The sequence below is a fragment of the Rhea americana genome, unplaced genomic scaffold, assembly GCF_003343005.1.
Source record: "Rhea americana isolate MKP2758 unplaced genomic scaffold, rheAme1 scaffold_22, whole genome shotgun sequence".
NCBI lineage: Eukaryota > Metazoa > Chordata > Aves > Rheiformes > Rheidae > Rhea > Rhea americana.
The window spans coordinates 2,423,812-2,445,621 of NW_028186329.1; the positions used below are offsets into that span (position 1 = coordinate 2,423,812).

At 39.3% G+C, this 21,810-nt stretch overlaps 1 protein-coding gene across 8 annotated transcripts in view; it reads right to left on the bottom strand.

The window, feature by feature from the left end:
• MCC (MCC regulator of Wnt signaling pathway) overlaps positions 1-21,810 on the bottom strand; it is a 209,081-nt gene that overhangs the window by 17,483 nt on the left and 169,788 nt on the right. For all 8 annotated transcript variants that reach the window (XM_085305365.1, XM_085305364.1, XM_085305368.1 and 5 more), the window contains 7 exons: positions 19,763-19,909; positions 19,341-19,430; positions 18,554-18,702; positions 17,130-17,270; positions 16,023-16,123; positions 13,248-13,431; positions 5,885-6,119 (listed from right to left, as the gene is read on the bottom strand). In XM_085305365.1, coding sequence (XP_085161491.1) covers positions 5,885-6,119; positions 13,248-13,431; positions 16,023-16,123; positions 17,130-17,270; positions 18,554-18,702; positions 19,341-19,430; positions 19,763-19,909 — 1,047 coding nt within the window. The remainder of the gene's footprint in view (positions 1-5,884; positions 6,120-13,247; positions 13,432-16,022; positions 16,124-17,129; positions 17,271-18,553; positions 18,703-19,340; positions 19,431-19,762; positions 19,910-21,810) is intronic.

The following is a 21,810-nucleotide window of genomic DNA, read 5'->3' on the forward strand; positions in this document are numbered from 1 at the left end:
AAGGCCCATCCAAACAAGGTCTTCATTTGCTCCTATTACTTAAGAGTGTTTTTTCAGTAAAGAACACTGTCAGCATCTGGAAGGCTTTTTAATTGAACATATGACCATATAGCATATTTGTGAGCAAAAGTACCTGAAAAGTATTGCAAAGCTGAGACTCAAAAGGCTACTATACCTTGAGATTATGCGAGTATCAGGAGCTGCGCCTTAACCAGCCTCTCAAAAATAAACCCAGAGGCACTAGACCAGCTGATGTGCCAAAACCAGAGTATCAGGGATCTGAGAGGGTTGCCATAGTTGCTGAAGTTGTTGTAGTTCCACCTTGCCCTTCAGAGACTGTTGCCCCATAAACAGGAGTGTCTGATCTGCTGCAAAATAGCTCCCTAAGTGTCAGTTTCCAGGCWATTGATAAATAAGAATCAGTGTTTGTTTATCTTATTACACTGGAATAAAATTGMGTAGCAGACTAGCAGAGCAAACACAGGCCATATATTCCTGCCTGAGACTGCCAGCCCCTGTGGCAGAACGAACTAGTCAAAAAGGGCAACTGGGTATGACATTATCAGCAGTCCCATCTTAATCTCCCTCCCCAAGATGGTCAGAATCCCAACTATATGCAAGTCTATTAAWTTTGCACTAGCTTACATTCTTCCCTAAATATGATCTAAAGAAGATGGAAATTGACACTTCATGAATAGCAGCTCAATTCTGAGAACTGGTTCTTCTGATAATTATGACAGGGCTGTCAATTACTGCAACCTAATGACAGCTAGGCAGGGACAGACTTCTGCTTTAGCATTTGCTCTCTGACAGCGGCTCACAGARTTGCCCGGGCAGAAGTATAAGAAGGCGGCAAGGGCACAGCGCCCTGCCTTTCAGCCCATGCTCCTGGCCTGCGGTGAATTGCAGCTGATAGGCTTCCTGAATCAGAGGAGTCTTTGGGTGTAACGACTTCTGAGGGGAGTTTCTTCCATTAAATGTCTAGTTATTTTCTGAACCTATGAAAAAACAGCATCCACAAAATACTTTGATAAATAGTCCTAAAACTTAATCTATACTATAATGTTAAAAACCCAACAACAAACCAGTAAACCAAGCCCCAAACCAAAAACCCCAGAAGTATGTTCTTATTTTTGAGCTTGCCACACACTAGTTCACTTCATGGGCTATAACACTGAGTTCACACAGCTGTTTTCTGTATTACAGTTCAGTTCTAGACTTGTTCACTTTGTAAACATCTCTGAAAGAAAGAAGTTCCTTGTTACGTGGCCAGTCTATAAACAAATCGCCTTTTTTTYCCCCGTTTTAAATCAGAAAGCATATTCTAGGTCACAAAAATCTTATAAGTGTCTTATCTTATCCTTCAAACATAATTCTCTTTGTATGATATCCACTGTTAACAAAGCCTATATAAATAAAAATTTTGGCATATATTTAGCCTAACTTTCTCTGCAGAAAAGAATCCACATTCCTTCTCTAAAATCTGCTCTCCAGATTCAGTGCAGGCAGTGCTCATACATATAGTGCAGTTAGAGCAATCACAGGTTCTAATCATTGGCTTATTCAGCAATACCAACCTCACAAAAATAAAAACTACATCCCAAAAAACCTCCAGGCTTGGAAAGGTTAATATGAGCTTTGAATTAATTCCTTTATTCATCTACCTACAAATGAACTGAAGGTTGGAAGCACAATTGGTTTCATTCAGTATGGTTTACAGAAATTCAGTTATTAGACAAACTTACCATCAATTTCCTTTGTCAATAGGAAAAATGTAAATAACTTAAATAATGACAGAGAAAGTTAAGTTATAGGAGCTGAACTGGATTTTCTAGTATGCTTAAAGTACATGCATTGAGCTTCTTAAGCTGCTCTTTATAAAGTCATTAATCTACTTAATGAAGGCTGAGAAGTAATTTGAGCAGAGTCTTTTGGCACTTATGTGAGGAAAAGATTTTCTTGACAGGGGCTACAGTCTACCTATATGGGAGGGGTATGACAAGATCTTTGAAGGCTGGAAGTTGAAGCTAGGCAAATTCAGTCTAAAAATAAGGGACACTTTTAAAAAAAGAAAAAGATTAATTTAACACAGGAACAATGACTCTATAGAACTGCTCTTTTTGTCATCCAAAATTTTAACTTAAAGACTAGATGTTTATCTATACCATGTACTCCAACTCAAAATCAATTCAAGGATCAATGTAACTTTTTTTTAATTGAAAACAGTAGGCTTAGATCTTCATATAGTCCCTTGAATTTACAAATTTGCACCTTGCCCTAAGAGCTAAACCATGGACTCCAACGGCACCTTCCCCCTACCCTTTCGCTTTCTCATGCAAGGGCAATAGGAACTTTGAAGACAGGAAGCAAATATAAAGTGGGGGCAAAGTGGAGGGATTGTCAACCCATGTCTTATAGGTGCTCTCAGGAAAGGAACAGAGAGGAAGAAGGAGGAAAGGTTGAAGTTAAAAATCACATCTACAGTTGAGGATCCTGGTATGGATACTTAACAACGCACAGTGGCAACTAGTAACATTTGATGGGGCAAAATATAAGCAAGTCAAGTTTATTTATAAAGTTAATTAGTCTTTACATATGCARTAGCTTTTCCATGAAAATGTTTTCCAAGCTAGCATCCAAACTTCATTTCAATGGCAACATCGTCTTTATCTGCATATCTGCTATATCTTTTTCTTTTTCTTTTTTTTTCTTTTTTATAAAGAGTGTGGGCCTGAAGCACAAGTGGGACTTACAAAATGAAGCGCGCTTCAGGAGGAGCTGCCCAGTGGTCTCTCTTCCAGCTGATTGCACAAGACATGTATAAAACCATGCAACTTCACAAACTTCAAGCGTGAAATCTAATGGTCATTTCAAGACTGCATTCAGGCCGCATTTCAAGACAAATCCATTGAATGCGGAGGAATATTTTGTACCTGTACTTATTTTGTACTCATATTCCAATTCACAATTTGGACAAAAGCTCAAAAGACAGTCAAATACCCTAGATTTAATGCCATTGCATGCTCAAAAWTGAAATTTGTGTTGGATGCACTCATGTCAGAAGAATAAAGCAGCAAGGACTCCCATGTGGCAAAAAATTCCAGAAAGTCCTGGAAAGGGACTCCAAGAGGATCACAATACACAAGGTAGAATATATCATCTTTCAGAAGTAAAAGAGATACCAAAGCAGATAAAGGACATGTGAAGTTCTGGTTAACTGTATTTTACTTTGAGCACGAAATGCTTTAACTGAGGGCTCTTAACATTTTCAGCAGAGACTGTAGTCTTACAAGCAATATTATCACCATCAGTAAACAAAAGAGGAAAAAATCAGAGAAGAAAGCCGAGACTTCTTATCTAGATTCATAATCCTCTGAAATGCAGAATAAGACTGCAAACTAAGAATTGTTTACACCCATCAAAAGTAATCTCCTTGTTAACTGGGGCGTAACAACAACAACTGACCTCAAAGCAAGACCCACTGAATGACGACAAACAGCAGACAAGAATATATTTGGAAACACGGTTAATTATTGCTTGAAGCACAGAATTGGATTTTACAGAAGTACTAGTGGACCTACTAGGTTTTAAACACTGGATCACTATGAGAATAAACACAGCACTACCCCTAAGCCATCTTTTTACGGACTAGATTCATCAATAATAAAGAATGAACAGTATAACATCATCAGCACAACACACAGATGCAAGAAGCAGTATAACTCATGTGGTGATCAGTTTTTGCTGGGAGTCATAAATGAAAGGTGCTGAAAGATGCAGCAGAGGTTCCAACACAGATACATGTTTCAAGAACATGGAAGCAGGTYGTAAGACCAAAAATGTTGGAAATCCTTGAGTAGCCCAATCAGACCTTGCTAAAAATGGAGGGAGGGGAGGGAACACATTAAAGAGATGCTATGTGACCAAGTCCTCCACAGCACAGATGAGACTATTTGCTTCAAATAAAACAAAAAATACCATAAAATACCAAATTGAAATTCTCCAGTCATTTCAGAAGGCGGCAGATATATATGCTATTTTATATGAGCTGCATGCTCAAATAATAGACACGAATAATAAACTCAAGAGGTGAAAGCATCCTTATCTGCCCTTTGGTTCAGCTCTGCTATAGCTTGTCAAACATACGAGCCGCTTGCAAAGCGGACCTGAGCAAAAAACACGGATGCTAATAAGGCAGCACCTTTTCCTGGGCCTAAAGCATACGGAGCACAGCTCTGCCTATTTGCCTTTTGTAATGCTTCATACAAAGAAGAAAGTGGGAYTCTTCAATTTCTGTAGCAGGAGAGCAGTTATCCACAAATGCTTTCTAGGATTTGACAAGCAGAAGACTTTTCACCATGTCCCTTTCAGAAACCTAGAAATTTTCTGCAATTGTGAATTCCCACAAAGTACAACAAATGACAACCAACCGACTGCTGTCAGCTCGCCTGGGCCAGAAAGGACTGACATGTAAAATACGTATCTATTCCAGGCTGCACTGCACACAAACCATCAAGATGTTATCATCTTCTGGGGACAATCCCTGCATTGAAAACCCAGTGTGCTAGGTCTACTTATGAGTGGAAAATGCGTATCAAAAGGCAGTTGGATTTAGTGACTGAAAAGACTGAAAAAAAATTGTGCCAGAAATCACAATGTGCAACTATTTGTGTTCCTGTCCAGTTAAGGAGTGCAWGTGTATTAGTCACAGTGATAGCTCTGCAGTTTGTCCTTATCAATCAATTTAAAGCTAGAGGTGAATATGGTGTACAAGACATTTCAGCAAACATCTGGAGACAAAGAAGGAGAATGAGAAGTATGATATTTGAAATAAACATCTAATAATTTGCAAGAGTCTTTCAAACAACTAATACAATTTTAAAACTTCTGAGTGTTACCAGGGAATCTTTTTCTCTGGACTGTAAATATTAAATGTTATAATGCAAAATTACGTTTGTCATCAGATGGAAAGGCTGCAGCACTAAGAAATTATCAGTACTAAGCTACCAACTAGCCAACACTGTAACAGGGCTTGTCAACACAGAGGAATTAAATTTACTTAATTTGAACTAAAACCAGACAATTTCTGAATACAGATGCACACTTGTGTTGCCTTTAATATGTTCCCACATGTTAGTTCACCTCTCTACATTTACAAAGCCAATACAGAAGCTAAGTTTAAAGTAATATAAGGTCTATATCTGGTTGGTAAAGGTCAGTCTGTCCAGATCTCAACTTTAAAATTGGACATATAAACGAGGCCTGAGGTAGCAGAGTATTCTCCTAAAACCCCTCCTATTGCAACTCATCACCATACATCCTTTGCTCCTGCTCTGAACTGAGTTACATACTGAAGCAGAGCATCAAGAACAGCTCTAGACTAGTAACCGCTTGAGAGCATTAAGGATGATAGCTTTTGACAGACCATTCCTCCTCCTAGGACAATATTTAAAGGAGGTGAATTTGTTCTGCCTCAGTTCACAAATATTGGAGATGCACATTTGCAAGCTTGTAAGTAAAGTAATGAACTGTTTCATGGAAGTGCTATATCATACTTTTGGTCACCCTCAAGCAACCTAGCTGCCGTATCTCTTAGAGAGAGCATCTGGTTTGTCAAGGAGAACGTTCCATGTTTAGAGCCATGGATGAGGTCTTTGCCTAATTCAAAACACAAAGATCTTGTCAATGCTAATGCTTTGCCTTCTGTCACTTTCTGACTACTGGAAAGCAATTTTCAGCCCTGCTTCTTTCCTTTAATGAAGTAACCCTTTACCACCCAGCAATCACTATCAAAACCCCCTGTAAGTGTGACTATTTTAGCATGTTTGGTAGCCCAGAGGGATCATCATCAGCACAGTTAGCCTGTTAGAAATACGTAAAATACCTTCATTGCCATCAGTTCCTGCATCAAGACTGCATTTTCCAGGTCTAGCCTCTGGCTGTCTCCACGAGGTTTAACATCATAACTAAGGGGATCAATGTGGATGCTTTCCAGCTCCAGCATTGTTAGCTTCACTGCTGCTCTGTCATTCTTCAACTGCTGTATATAATCCTTCAACCGCTGCTCATCCTCCTTTGTAAACTCTGTATCACAACTGCTTGCAGTTGAGCTGGTAGTACTGGAAAGAGAAAGAACAACATTAAAATACACCGGGAATAAGATCTACAATTTTGTATGAAATACTTTCCCAATGCTTGGGATTTGTTTCATCAACACATACTTAAAGTTCACAGAGAGGACACAGGTAGCACGGACTGGATGTTGCAAAGTTCAAAAGACACAGAGAGGTATGACAAAGGCAGAAAAGAAATTTAATTCTCCAAGCTGTGTGAGACAATCAAGTTAGTGGCTGCTTCTCTGCAAAGCCAGATATTTTGCAACATGTAATTGAATTAGTTTTCCTGGAATGGTGACTTGTGAAACATTTTTTAATTAAAAAGAAAAACGCTACTTAAGATTTCTCAACAATACTCTAGCAGGGAAAGCTTCTGYGTGCTGCTTTACCACTGAGTCTTCATCTTTTTTGGTAAGAAGCATCTCTAAGAAAACAGAATCACTCCAGTCCTTATTTATATCTGATGACAGTAATACTAATTATCTGGGCAATTTTTAATGGACACTTGTAGTAATCAACTTGATAAAATCCTATGGTAGATGACAGGTGACAACATCTTTCAATTTATGATAAGGTTAGTTTCACAGAACACCAAAATCCCTTCAGGCCTGCAGGGGTTTAAAACAAGCACATAATTTAGCAGCATTTTTAATAAAAAGTCATCAGACTTGATGGAGCATTCCTTTTCTAAGGGCATGGTTTCAGACTGACTGGCCATTAGCCTGCCCCACAAATGTTTACAACACAATTCTACAAAGGGAAAACTAATGTCTTGGTAAGAGTGCGGGTGCCTTAGTGCTGCATCCCCCCTCCTCTATGCATGCCAGTGCTGTAGGGGGCTGTGACTGACACAGCCTTAAGCATTCCAGGGCTGAATATAGTTGCAATAACACTAAAAGGAAAATAAAATGCCCTGTTGTTTCTATAGCCTCCCTTAAAGCTGCCTGCTGTCTCCTGAGGACCTGTAATCAGCTGCTGGGTGAGGGATAAGTCATCCATTAACTGTGCTTGTCTGGAATGCTAGATGATCTCAGTTATCAGCAGGGGAATAAATCACTTTCTGTATCAAATTGCACTGTTGTTCAACATTTTTGGAGGAAGAAAAAACCCCACCCGCTACATGCTGTGAGAGTCAGAATGATGTCCTAAAATATATTATGCATGTGAGAAAGGAAAAGATGGTCTTGATTTTTCTCTTTTCTTTCATCTATACTTCAGTTAAAGCTGCGCTGATTTTAAAGTGCCTCAGATAATTGCCAATGAATCTTTCCACAAATTCCAAGCACAGCCTTGGAGGAGATGGAGAATTGGCAGATCTTCAAAGATTTCTCAAAATCTTTCCCTCTTGTGAAATATCACATTACACATCTTTACTACATTTTTCTGTTAATTCTGTATTATTCCTTCCTTCTCTTAGGAAGGACAGATGCCATGTTTACCTGAAGTGCAAACCAGTCTCTGCTTTTATTTTCATCCATTTCCATCTGCAATCAACCTAAAAACACTCTGTTATCTATACTATATAGAAATTCTTTCAGGTTGAAGTGTTTAAATTTTTGTTCATACTTAGTTCTTCATCAGAGGATCTCAAAACACTCTAAAACATTGCTTTACTGAGTCTAATGKCAGCCTTCTCAAGTAAATACTGATAAGAAAAAATGGGGACAGACAATACAAGAGATGCTTAATCCTATACGGAGTGGTATTACAAGTTTCCACAGCACCCAACAGCTACAGATGCAGAGTTTTTTTTGGACTTAATTTCCAAACAGCTGTTGTTGGAGAAAGAAGAACCCTTAACGTCTACACAGGCTGCAAATTTTGGGACACAAGCAGCTCATCTTAGTTTTCACTTACCAAAAAAAAAAAAAAAAAAAAAAAAAAAAAAAAAAAAAAAAAAATCTAGCCCTCCTATAGAGAATGAAACCTGAGTACAAATGCTGTAAGTCTATTGTTGCATACTGTTGTATTTTTGAACCTCATACTCACTAGATATTTGTACATCTGGCCCTTAAAGATCCACGGCTATACACGTAGCCTTTTGTGGAGAGCAGTCCAAGCCGAGGAAGGAGGCCTGGGCTGTTGCCAGTGATACTCAGGCTGCTTTTATTTCAGTCCTGGCTGCTCGCCTGCAGCTGAGCTGGCTTCTCTGCTGAACTGCTATAATGCTTTTTTTCTTTTTTTGAATAAGGTGAGGGGAGTTTAGTGGAGAAGCAGTCTTAGCCGGCCAGCACAASAAGAGGGGACATGCACATTCCCTCTCCTCTGACATTTTTTAGCAAGCCCCCACTGAAGAACCAAGGAGAGAAGCAGCAGTTTGGGCAGCAGCAAGCAGGGGCAGGGAGCCTAGCCCTGCGCTCACCCTCCTTCCCTTTGAACTGCTGTGAGCATCAGGCTACGCAAGGCATCACTGAGATATGCTGCAGTGTTGCTGAGCTCCCACAGCATAGCACCCCGGCGGTGTCCCCTCAGAAGCCCAAACACCTCGGCTCTCCACAACCATAATGCTGGCCCACTCCTGCTCTGGTAAGTACCCACAGCTGGTGTGCACATCGGTCACAGCTTCACATACTGCTCTCCCTGCTAACAGCCATCAGGAAAAAGCAGAAGAGACTGACACAACGCTTATGTAGCGTGATGCATCCATCCAAAAAAACAYGGAGCTGCTGCAGTGGATGTGCAGCGCTTCTCATTTCTCAAGCAGGGAGGTAGTGAGAGGCAGGGATCACAGTTTCATCATAGCCAGAAAGGACACAACACCAGTTTGCACCTTCTCCCAGCTGCTGTGTTCAGAACAAGCAAAGAGAAGCGTTCTGCCTATTCGCTTCATTCCTCAAGTCTGACACAATGATGTCATGCCTGGATGATGTCAAATTAATTTTCATATACAGCCTGTGGAAAAAACAGGCTGGTATAGTACTGCTGGCAGTTTTATTTGCCAGCATATATGTGTGTGTGCGTGAGTATACACATACACACAGACACACACACATTATACATGTAAATATTTATATGTATGTGCATGGACATACACAAATCTCCCTAGAGTGTCTTTAAGTGCCTCATTTTTTGTATGCTACAAAATTTTATCCTTATGAGCCTACACAGCCTTTGGTAACTATGTTTAAAAAAGTCAAGCCAATAAATAAATCTGCAATTCAGCAATGGCACCAATAATGCAAAGCTGACAGAACTAAAATAATGCTGTCAGTACCAAATCCATGCAACTTGCTTGAGTGTCTGCATACAATCTTACACTTTAGGGAAAGCATTTGATACAAAGCATACATAGGCCCACCAGTCTTCTAGGCGAGTCTTACGGCTCAATATCTGAAACAACACAATGCCAGAAGATAAAAGCTTTTCCAAAGAAACTGAAAAAYACTCCAACCAGCTAAAACAGAAACAGTAGTATTTTAAGCTAAAATTAGAACACTTTGGTGAAACCACGCTGCCTCCTTCTGAGAATAATTTGCTCCAGCAATGAAGCATTACATTGATGACATTAAGATATCTATTGGGATATTTCTAAAGTTATTTTCACACTTCAGCCAAGATAATCCTGTATGTTAGCTACTTATCTGATATCTGAGGTGATTCCAACTGGGAGATTTAGCCCTATGTTTGATTGAGTTTAGCTATTTAGTGGTACTAAGTAATACTGAAAAGAATTCCCTTTGCACATAAGAGGCCAGACTTTCCCTCCATGAATCCAGATGTAAGGTTGGGGTTACTAGCATTGCAGTGAATACAAAACACCATTTTCAGTCAGAACTAGAATTGCAGCCTCTCTTTTGTTTCCTTCTTTCTCAAGGTGCAATCAGTCAAACCTTGTTGGCAATATATGTTCCATGGTTAGCCATTAAAATAATTATGACTTCCAACTATACCACAGAGCTATTTTTATTTTCAAAAATGAATTGGCAACATTATTGTGCTGCTGCTGCCAGCCAAATGAGTTGAGATGCTCGCTATTATTTTTATTCACTTCACTAGTAACAATCTCTGTGATGCTCTTTCATTTCATTTCAGTTGCTCCCTTTTACAGTCTTTAACCCCTTGTCACCAGTGGCCCTCTGAGCATTTGTTCTCAGTAATGTGTTCACTGATTTGACATTCAGAATCTCATTTGAAATGCCAAAGCTAAAGATGGGTCAACACTTCCATTATAAGTCCCTATTCTACAGGGCTTCGAACGGCAGGAAGAATTATTCATTTGTCACAAGTCTCAGTGAAGGAGAGCTTTCATCGCCTCACTCCTTCTCTACTCACCCTGGTTACAAAGAAAAAAGGTAACAAAGGTAACAATACATATCTGCAACCAAGAGCCCCCACACTAAAATAGTTATGATAAAAGACTGGTTTTGCAGATTCAGAGTATGTTTGAATCATGTAATGTAAAAATGTTTTCATTTAAGTACAGCGGCCCCCAAATGGCAGCTCACGTAGCGCTCCTCACTCCCCTGCTTTATAGGCTGCCAAGTTAAGAGAAAAGAAAAACACAAAGCTTGCAGGAACAGCTAGAAATCCAGAGTTGGCCTTCCTGTCTCTCCTTGTATTGCTATTGCAGTGGCAGAGAAAAGGAAATGGAAGCCACCAACATCAAAGAATCACAGAAGGCCGGAGATCTGTGGCAGGAGGAGGTCTGTCCAGAGCAGCAGGGTGCCAGCTGACAAGGAAGCACACGAGAATGGAGCAGAAGAGCTGGCAATATAGGCAGGGTAACACCGAAAAGCATGAGCAGGCTCCTGGAGATAAAAACTAACCAAATAACCAACCAGAAGTTGGCCAGAATGACAGGGAGAGGAGTTAAAGAGAAAATCTTCAATTTTTTTTACACCTGGAATAGAAAACTTACTGATGTAAATATAGACAAGTGTGTACCTTTTGAACCAGCACAGCTTTTCACCTATGGACTGACACAATGATGTCATTTGTCTGTGAGCTTAAGAGGAGATGCTTCTCTTTTGAGGTAGGGTTCACAGCAGGGAGAACATCTCTATCATGTATCATTTGACCACAACAGAAGGAAAGAAAAGAAGGTTTGTGTTATATGGAGAAGCTAAAGTTTCAGAAGTGTTTTTCCTGGTATGTGGACTTAGACAAAGAAAAATTACATTGCTGGGAGATTGAATAAGGGATGATCAGATCAGCACGTCCACACGACGAGCTCCTGATTTGCTGTGCCCCCTTTGGATAAGAGCAACTTTTCTTTCTTGAGTTCCACATATCTCAAAGTAGATAACAGTGGTTACCATATTCAATCCGGTATCTTGCTCCATGCCAGAAAAATTTAGCCTGCAATGATAATGACTGAAGCTAAGAGATTTCTCTCTTGCATAGGCAAGCATTTTATTCTGCACTTTTACATGCCACATGACTATGTGATCAATCTCTGATGAAATCTGAAATCCACCCATTTTAAGCATACTCTGCTTAAACTTCATCTACTCAAAGTATTTATTACATGCACACATAAACATATTGCCAGCCAACCAGCAGAAGTTCGCTTAAACAACAAGCATGAGGGACAATGTTCCTCTCCAAACACACATACTTCCCTCACAAAATGAAAATGAGGGTCAACAAATCAAGGACTGTAGAGACTGTATTCCTACCAAATACTTTTCAAAGAAAGGCTGAAAACTCCAAATAAACCCCCCAAAAACAGGGGGGGGGGGAAGAGAGAGAGAGAGAGAGAGAGAGAAATATTTCCTAATTCAATCCTGGCAGCTAACTTGATCATTTTAAAGAAAAATAAATTACGTATTGACTGTGTACCAGAAAGAAAAACACTGAGGCAGTTACAATCAACTGAAAATGACTCCTTTTAAATAGAAGGGTAAACAAGCTCAGCCTAGCTAGAGCTGTTGCCATGCATGGCCACCTACAACATGTTCATGTGCAGGTGCAAGACGGCATAAATTGTACATGCACTAAGGCAAGTCAAGTATTCAAAACAGCTTTGTATAACCTTCTCCCGGGCCAGTCAATACTTTTGGTATCATGACTGACCAATGTGTTACTAGTGCAGAATGCGTCCTATTAATTTCAAAACAAAAACATTACTTTCTTGGACCAACAGTGCAACGTTAAAACTTCTCTGAAAAAGTTTTATAAATTTATCTCACATTTGAACCTCACTCCCTTGGATTACCTCTTTTCCTGATTTTTAGCTATTCCATGCTACTCAACAAGGCAGGAAATAAGATCATTTGGAGGAGATGGTGGTAAGAAGAGGAAATGATAACGTACTAAAATAAACTTCTAAAAGTGTCAAAAAATTACAGCATTTGAATAAAGAACTGGCTCAAAGACAGGATTAAAACAAAGTTTTAGAGTGAATCTGAGAAACCAAAATAAATTTTACACAGAAAAATGTTCATCTATATTTATCCAGGATGCTTGCCAATTTTGTATCCACACATATTCACCATAGAGAGTACAATAACACTGCAGGCAGGCAAAGACCCAAAATGAAGCTGCTGGCAGATGTATTTGAACTGGAACACTTCCGCAATAATAGTTGATTTAAATTTCATTATTTTATAGGTCTTCAGAAATACTGCAATATCCAGCCCTTTCCTGGAAAAATCCACTCCATCCCTCATGATGCGCGTTTGCCACTCCACTTGCAAAAAGAACAGAACGGAGAAATTTTGAGGGGTGCAAAGGGAAAGCAGAGAAAATGGTTCAAAACTAAATGGATCAAAACTAAATGGATGGATYTGTGAGGTTTAAAAAACAGTCCTTGCACACTCCAAAAACTCAGCAAAAGCACACTTAGGGTGTCCTGTTTCTCTGTAGATCTGTGCTGCCCTTATACAATAGGGGTGAACAAGTACTACATGCTCCAAGTTTCAGGGAGACAGCAAGAGAGTCACTGGGGTAAAACAAACATAATGCTTTTGCCCTTAACAAGGAAGATCAAAGTTCAGAATCACTCATTTGCAACAAATCTATACAAGATCCTTCTTGGCTGGAGTTGCTCAAAGCCTGAAGACAATTAGACCACCGAGGCATGGTGACCTAGAAAACGCAGTTAACAGCACTCAGCAGACAGAATGCAACACAAGCTTCAGTCTGAAATCAAATGCTTGGAGATCAGGAAAGCAAACAAGTTGCAGTTACCTCGTGTGGCTGTTGGACGACAGGCTTTCCCAGGGCTGCACGCTACAGCCAGTGACTGCATAGGCTCCCCCACAGCTCCCATCTAGTTTCATCAGCAAGGCTTTTGCTGCATTCTCAGCTGTCTTCCTGCAGTCATGAGCTCTCTTCAGCATCTGGGTAATGTTTTCATCACCTGTTTGGTCCCCTAGTTTGCAAGCAAACAATCTGTTTCAGAGCTTTGAGGAGGGTGATAAAAATGAAGGCAAGAATAGAGATGCTTCCATGTGCTTTCAGTTTATATTAATATGATGATGATAAATTATCAATTTATGATACAAAAGCAGCTTCACTGCTGTGTGAGCATTGGTGATAACTGGGCTTCTGGCCACAATGCATCTCCCTCCCAGTCACAATATACAGGTATTTGTCTTAAGTYGTGTTTTACTTTAATTACCTTGCCTGTTTGTAATGATACGCACCGTGGGTTAGCATTAATCCAAGATGCTCAAGATAATAACACACTGGGAAAGCACCAACTTAAATTGCAACTCTTRCTTCCATTAGCCCAGTGCTATTTTACAGTGTGGTCACTTGCAGGGCCCTTGCTCATGAACACCTTCACCTCAACCTTAACAGTTTGCCAGAACACCCTCTTGCTGGTTACCTTTCCACCTGTAAGGACAACTTTGCTGCTCAGAAGCAGCAGCTGAGCTTCTAAAGTTTACAGTCCTTCACACTAAAACAAAAGAAAACCAGCACTGGTTAATTAATTAATTAGCAGTAACTTGCAGAGRTTCTGCAGAGACTATGCAGCTATTGAGCCATCCCTACAGCAGAGGCAAGGCAGTTACCATTCTTGTAATTCTGACTCCAGCTGGACTAAACTCACTACATTAAGTCACACTGGGGGCTACACTGAAAGGCAGAACAAAGCAACAATATATTCATAGTTCACTAATTACAGTGCAAAAGTGTCAGAGAGCRTAACAAATTCCAGTTTGCTTTATACCAGACTTTCATTTAATCCTCATTCAAATCAAAGACTAACTACCCATACTCTGCACTTGCTAAGCAAACTACATGCATTAGAACTAATGTTAATGCAGAAGAAAGGAAGTGAGAGCATTCTGTTAAGAGCAGCTGGCTGTGCTCAGCTCCAACTAACACAGAAGCAATTCCCAGGCATTTTCCACTCTCAGATGTTGCTGCAAAACTTGACTGRCCTTCAAACCAAAAATCTGCTATTTTATCTAGGCATTCTAATCAAATTTCACTGTGAAGTAAAGGTATGTAAACCAAACATCAACCTCCCTCAAAGTTATGTAACAGGAATTTGGCACCATTTCTATCACAGGACTGTAGCTAGTAATACTATAATTAAGAGCTGTTGACAGACACCTATATAAAATTAAATTACACCTTCTCTTCCATAAAATCCATGTGGGATAAAGTCCTGCTCATACCAAATACGTTTTCCCTTTCCAAGATTTCTTTCTGTCACCTGCATAAGGAGAAAATCGTTTTGCTAGCCACCAATCTCTTCCAGTAGCAAAAGCTCAACAGAACATTTTAGAAAGGAAAGACCAGACTCTGAAAGAAAAACGGATGAAAAAAAGCAAACATCCACTCTGACATTTACTCTGTGGCCCACTATGTACAAACTCACCTACACAAAGGCTTTCTCCTACACTAGAAGAGATGCAAAACAAGCTGCATGGTAACAACACAGTGACTGTGGGTTGAGTTTATCCAGCCTCCTGAAACAAGAGGTTGAACCCATCAGCCTTGTGGCTCTGATGCCAGATGGTCACTTGGTCTCTAAAAGCTTTCAGTTTACATTTCAGTGATTTCTGAGAAGCCAGCGCTATAAATTACTGTCTCAGCTAGGCTGTTACTAAGTCTCAGCACAGCATGAAAAGCTATGCTTTCCTCTTCAAAGGTGTCCCCACTTCCTAACTCAAGATTAATACTGCTACCTTCTATTAGTAAGAAGAATGAGACTATAAAAATTGGATTAATGTTCATTCTGTAAACATGTCATTCTATTAGTAAAACAGTCAGCAGTAATGTGAAGTTCGGCACACTTCAGAAATATACTGTAGAAGTGGCTTAATCTATTACTTGGAGAACAAGATACTCAAAAAACTTAGYCACAAAATTAACTATCCAAAAAATAAAATAAATCAAGAACATAGAGGCTGATATCCCAGACAACAACAGAGTAAAACATCATGTAGAAAGTTTTAAAATTTCAGGGCAAAGTTAAAATGTGCGGTGAAAAAACTAGAGCTGCTTTCTTCCTTTTTTTTTTTTTTTTTTGGCAACCACTGAATAGTATCTTTGCATTTTGCATTGTTTTAATCCCAGCTTCTCATAGACTGCACTTAATTTTTGTGGGTGAATACTTCCAGTACAAACACAATTTGTATTTGCAGATACCACAGCCCTACTGTCCTAAGCCTTTCATTGTTTGTAAGTATTGTTTAATCATTCCACTCTGTACAGGCAAATGCCTTTAGCAGCTTCACCACAACGAGAATAGGCATCCCCTGTAATGGTATACATAGGTTAATTGAAATTGCTGGTATATTTTATGAGTTATTTCCAGTCTCTCCCTTCCCCCTGCTTCTTCTCGAGTGTGTAAAAATGATTTACTTCTTCAGTTGAAAACAAAATAGACTGGAGAGCATTCTTAAGTGGTGGGTCATGAGATGATTCAGTATTGCAACTAACTCTTATGAATGCTAATTGACGTGCAGAATGAAATCTAAATAAAGTGACTCATCGACATCTTACCAACAGAACCAACACCTGCAGCTCTGAATTGCCCAAGAATGAGACTCTGCTCGCTTTCTGCCAATGCCAACAGCAGCTCATATGCTTCTATGCACTGTTCACTAAAAGAGAAAATAAACCACAGAAAACAAAAATCACATAATATTTCCAATTTATATAGCAAAAATATCTGCAATGATTAATAAAAAAGAGGTAGCTAATGAACTACATGATTCCCTATGACATAACATACATAGCTTCTACCACAAGCACTCAAAAGTCTTTCTTTCCATATTATGCTCTCAGATTGGCCTCAAGTAATGTAACAGCAAAAAGTGAAAGAGGGAACGATCTGATGTGAGGTGAGCTCTGGTGAAACAGTCAGCAATACAACTGATGGTAAACAACATTTGAGAAACTATCTTTTCAGGCCTTCTTACTATGCCAAGAAAACTTAGAAAAATAGTTGTTTCTCTCTCCTGACTGCAAAGTTTTCTTCCATACAAGATGACAGCTACTGAACACAGTTATGAGTCACTTGCTCCTGTTGCATTCTAATATGTTTTTAAAAATATATACGTTACTGCACCTACCAGTAATTTATATTTCCTTATAATTTGCCCAAGGCTGACAGTAACAGAATATATTCCTTAAAAGGCATACAATTTGTCCTAACGGCAGAAGTGCCTGCTCCAAATTACTTGCAGCAGCAGGAGTTAAGTGACACCCTCTTTTTACACAGATYAAAGCAAATTTAGATACTTGAAACCAATATCCCACAATTTACCCACAATTCCCACTGATGGCATATAAAGTCACTCGAAAACATGTAGAGTAAAATGGCATTCCTTGGTCCACTGACCTTGAGAAAGGTGCCTGAGCATTGCAGAAAACCAACGTCTCACGACTGGTTTGAACTCACTGCTGCCACTGAACTACAGTTGAGATACACTTGTACCAGTAACTTCAGTTGCACAGTTTATTCAGTAGTTTAACCAATGAGGCATTTTTTCAGGGTGGAATTAAAAAGAAACAGCTTCACTATGGCACACTAGTAATTTCACTCTCGGAGGCCTCTGTCAAGTTTTCCCTCTCTTTTTCTGGCTGAGATATTCTCTAAGTACATACCTATATTGCAGTGCAAGCCTGAGGGCTGTGGCATTGGACTCATACTTCCCAACAAGCATGCTCATCCGCTCTGCATTGCTCTTGCACTCCTCCAGTGTTATTGTCAACAAGTCATTCTGGGATTTCAAGTGTTCAATACGGCTGTAGAAGAGGAAATAATTTTAAGTCTTCAAGTTTAGCTTGCAGATACAGTCTTGAAAACTCTAAAACAATCATAATTTAAAACAACAAAGACTTAGAACACATTGCAACAGCAAAATCTAACTGCTCCATATCCCACAGGAAGAACCAAGAGGACACTCATTTCTCTAGAACAGCCTACTTCCCGTTCTTCTTCTCCTTCCCATTAAATGCAATCAATATAACATTCCTCTGTGAAAAAGCAGCACTCAGAAAACTGTAGCCTTCTTTTGAAGTTACAGTTTGAATGTATGGAGCAGTTATCTTAATTTTTTGCTTTATCTTTCTACTTCTGTTCCTCCCTACCTGCTGCCACATTTGCTTCTTGTTTTAAGTGGCACCTTAATTAGCATCAGGTGTGTGGAGGGTGGAGTGATCATACAGCTGCAAAAATGCCCTATCTCTTTGAAACATCCAGAATAACTGTTTCGCTTAAAATAGTATTTTAGTCACGATTACAGAGACAACTTCCAAAATATGAACCGAGTTTCAGTGATGCAATGAAATCTCCAACAATTCTGGCAACCGTTCATGTAAGAACTTAACTGCAATATTCTTCTCAATKAAGTTAACTATGGATCTGAAAATAAAGCTTCAAAATATCAGTATTACTAACTATTATCATTGAGATAGCATTGGGGAAGAGAGAACTTGGAAGCAGGCTGAGACACAGCTCCTGGATACCTGATCCACAGTTTTGTTCCTGTGTGCTAAACACGACATGAAGCTTTGGCTGAGACAGAACTTATTCAGCAGTTAGCAATATTTTAACTACAACCAGAAAGCTAAAATCTTTCTTCTACTGCCAGAAATCTAACTGCATGTTTTCCACACTAACACATATCTGTGTACACTCACTGATAGTTAATACTATAATTCTATTTCTTCAAGAGAAAAAAAAGTGAGCTAATTCTAGAACAATGAAGAGTAAGTTATAAGATTYCTTATTTCTAGCACTGATGTGTTTTACGAAAAAAAAATGTCGTGTCTAATCGGTTAGCCATAGCAAAGGACATTCTACAGTGCAGATGATGGTGCCACGCTTGAATAATAATTTATAACTAGATTGTCATACTGATGGAAAGAATCCTTAGTGTATGCTTCAATCACCTGTTTCTCAACTCCTTTTTATGTTTATTTGCAGCTGTCAGAGCTTAGCAAGGACAAAACTATGAAATGCACAAAAACCAGTAACTTCAATAAAGCTAACAGYGGACAACATATTTGAGCAAAGCTAACCTTACCTATTTAATCTCTCTGTCTCCACTTCAAATTCTCGGATTTTACTTTCAGAGATAGCAGATCCATGTGAATAAAGAGTTTGGAAGATTTCTTGGATATTTGAGCAGTCTTGGAGGGAATGTGCCAAGTGTTCAGCCACACTGCTAGACACCTGCACAGGATAATTAACAGATCCTTGTGAATGGTAGCAAATGGACAACATAGATTGTCTGGATTGACAGCTGAGTTTGTCTGGATGTACTCACTTCAACATATTCATTATTCAGTTTTCTCTATAAATTTTAAAGAGACTAGGACATTTACAGGCTTCACTTCAAGAAGTTACTTTGATTCAAAATTCTAGCTAACCAAAGACTGAAGGCCRCCACAGATTTAAAAATGTTAATATACTTCCTTGAAAGCTAAACAAATGTCAGACCTAAATTGTTCTTTCAGTGAAATAAATATTAACTGACAGTAGCAACACTGTATTTACTAAATTTACATTGGCATTTCAGAGCAGAACACAGTGCTCTGTTGATTTAGAAACTGTAGAATGCAACAGAAAAGCCTTTGCTTGGTGAGTAATATTGACTCTGTTTATTATTCCCTTAAAATCATTCAAGGTATGATTTCTAGCCACCATGAGATCCTAATGTTGGGTAAAACACTCTGTTCAAGTATTTTTCTCAAAATAGGCTTTAAGTTATTTTCAGTTAGCTGATATTTTTAGAAAAAAAATGCTGCTTTTAATGGAACATAAGTCATATTTAGAAGGTACCATGCATGCATATGTTTATTAGTCCTTACTCCTATGCTGCTGATTTCTGATCCTAGGACAGGTCTGTCAGACGATGAAGACTCTGATCTTGTCTTTGACAACTTCACTCTTTCAGCAATCTAGAAGTCAGAATGCTGCACAAGTTACATGGGACCCCACACTCCATATACATTATACAAAATACATCATCATTTGTTCACTGGCTACTTTTGGAAACCTTAAGCAAAGTGGTATAGATTGACATCTGTGTTGTAACTGAGAGATGTAAAAGCATTAGTGCTCATTTCTTGCTGCAGGTCAAGTTCATGGGCCTCCTTATGACCCCAGCAAACTTTCCCGGGATTCTAGAYGTTATTTCCCAAGTAATCACATGCCCGCACAGCAGCTGTGCAAAATGAAACCCATTTCTCCCAGATAGTAAGAAGCATTACTGCAGTACACAATAGCTTACCTTGGCTATGGGAATGTCATTGCTACTGCTGCTTGTGCTCAGTTCTCCAGTACTGGGGTTAATGGGTCGATTTGCAGAAGTGAGACGACTTGGGCTGGATGGACCTGTTGCCTGCACACTTTGCAAACGTGTTTGCAGTTCCCGAACCTATAATAAAACACAATATCCTGTTTTCCTATTTTATGGTTTAAATATTTCATAAGTTTTCTCATTGTCTCACCAAACCTAATTGCTTCTGGCTCGAGCACAGAAGTTGTATTTTGCCCTGTGGTGGTCRCAGAATTTTCACGTGGAGAGGTTGTTTTAAAATTCTACTCCCTCCCCCCTTGCAACTATTTCCAATCTGTAAAAAGGCAAATGTAACACTGCAGAGTAATTACTGTTAGGTACAGCTTTCTTTGTGTAACTCCTTCAATGCAGCATAAAAAATATTTTTGGCGGGGGGGGGGGAGAGGAGGGAGGATGGGGGGGAAGTGAAGCTAATGTTCTAGCCTAAGATTGTGATGCCGAAGTAAAACAGTTGAAGATCCTATTCTTAATGGAAAACTCCAACACTGAAGAAACGCTTGACATACAAACATCACAGGATGACTTCACCATATTTAAAGGCCAAATATATTGAAATTTTAATCATGCTTTCAAAACTACAGTTAAGTAGAGCTACCAAAAAGAGTTACGYACAGACAAGAAAACACTAGGAAAGTGCCCAATTTAGTTTGCAGAAGGTCTCTAACCATACATTGCAGAACACTGCACTGTCCTCATAACACATCAAATACTTGTAGAACTGATATCTGAAGAGCTCCAGGACTAAGGGGGAGTCGGGGAAAAGGCCTACAGGAACCAAAATGTATYGTTGAGTACGCAATTAGAGCATTTGCCTTGGAATAATTCTTAATAAACATAGAATAAACTGTCTGCTTAACACTTCAGTTATGCCACAAGGGAAAGTGACAGAGCTCATTTTTCCCAGAGAACAAGTGTCTTGGTATCAAATAGAGCATGAGGAGAGCGAGAAGGGAGAGGAAACCATTCGAAGAGGAAATTTCCCCGAATACTGGAATGTTTATCTTAATATGAAAGTTCCTGTGTGGATTGTTAGAATATTGCAGAACAGAAATGGTGAAACTTTACCAGAACTCCAGTGAAAWGAGAACAGAGTTCAGCCCACTTGATGTCCTCTTGTAGCATGAAATGCAACTGTGGTACCTATTTTATAGAACCAAGTGGGTTCTTATACTAAATATAATACATTTACAGAAAGAACTGATTAAGCAAGCTGAAATTCCTTGTCAGAAAATATCAAAACCAAAGTTGCATTAAAGCTTTTGGTCTTCCTCAGCTATTAGCTCAGTAAGTGCACTGTTAGTGCTTTGGAGATCCCTGTTTGAAGAAGTGGCAGTCAGGCTCTGCACAACATACACAGACCCCTTCAATGTACTGCACTGAAGCAGGGCCTCAGGCTGGAAATCTTCCCTGTCCCCAGAGCAGAATTTAAGGATCCCCAAAGTCCATTTCTACTTCCCTGGAGAATCCCCCTGCTTCTGCTTCACATTTCATGCAACCTGAGGGTCAGGTTGTCTGAAGACTTACTGTCAAATATCAGAATTTGTAGGTAGGTGACAATCATGAAAAGAAGAAAAAGACTATGCTTTACAAAACAAAGCATAACAATTATGTATTACTAAGAAAARGTTGCAGGTAACAACAATAAGCGCTAACTACACTCACTTTGCTGTTCATGGAAGAGTGCTACATCTTACAGCCAAGCCAACCACTTCCCTCAGTTACAAAAAGGAAGAGTACACAAAGCTTCTAAACCGAATCTCCAGGGTATAAAGTAACTTACTAAAAAATGAATGTGGGCATTTGCCCCAGAATGATCTTAAGTGTAATTCCATTAAAAGTTAACTGAACAGATGTGCGTAAAGTACATTCAGAGCACGTATCTTCTAGATAGTCTCAGCTGCGGCCTCCTTTGTTCATATGGTATTCCTTTGTTCAGATTTGATTTCCAACATGGATACAGCTGCACCAATGCAAATCTT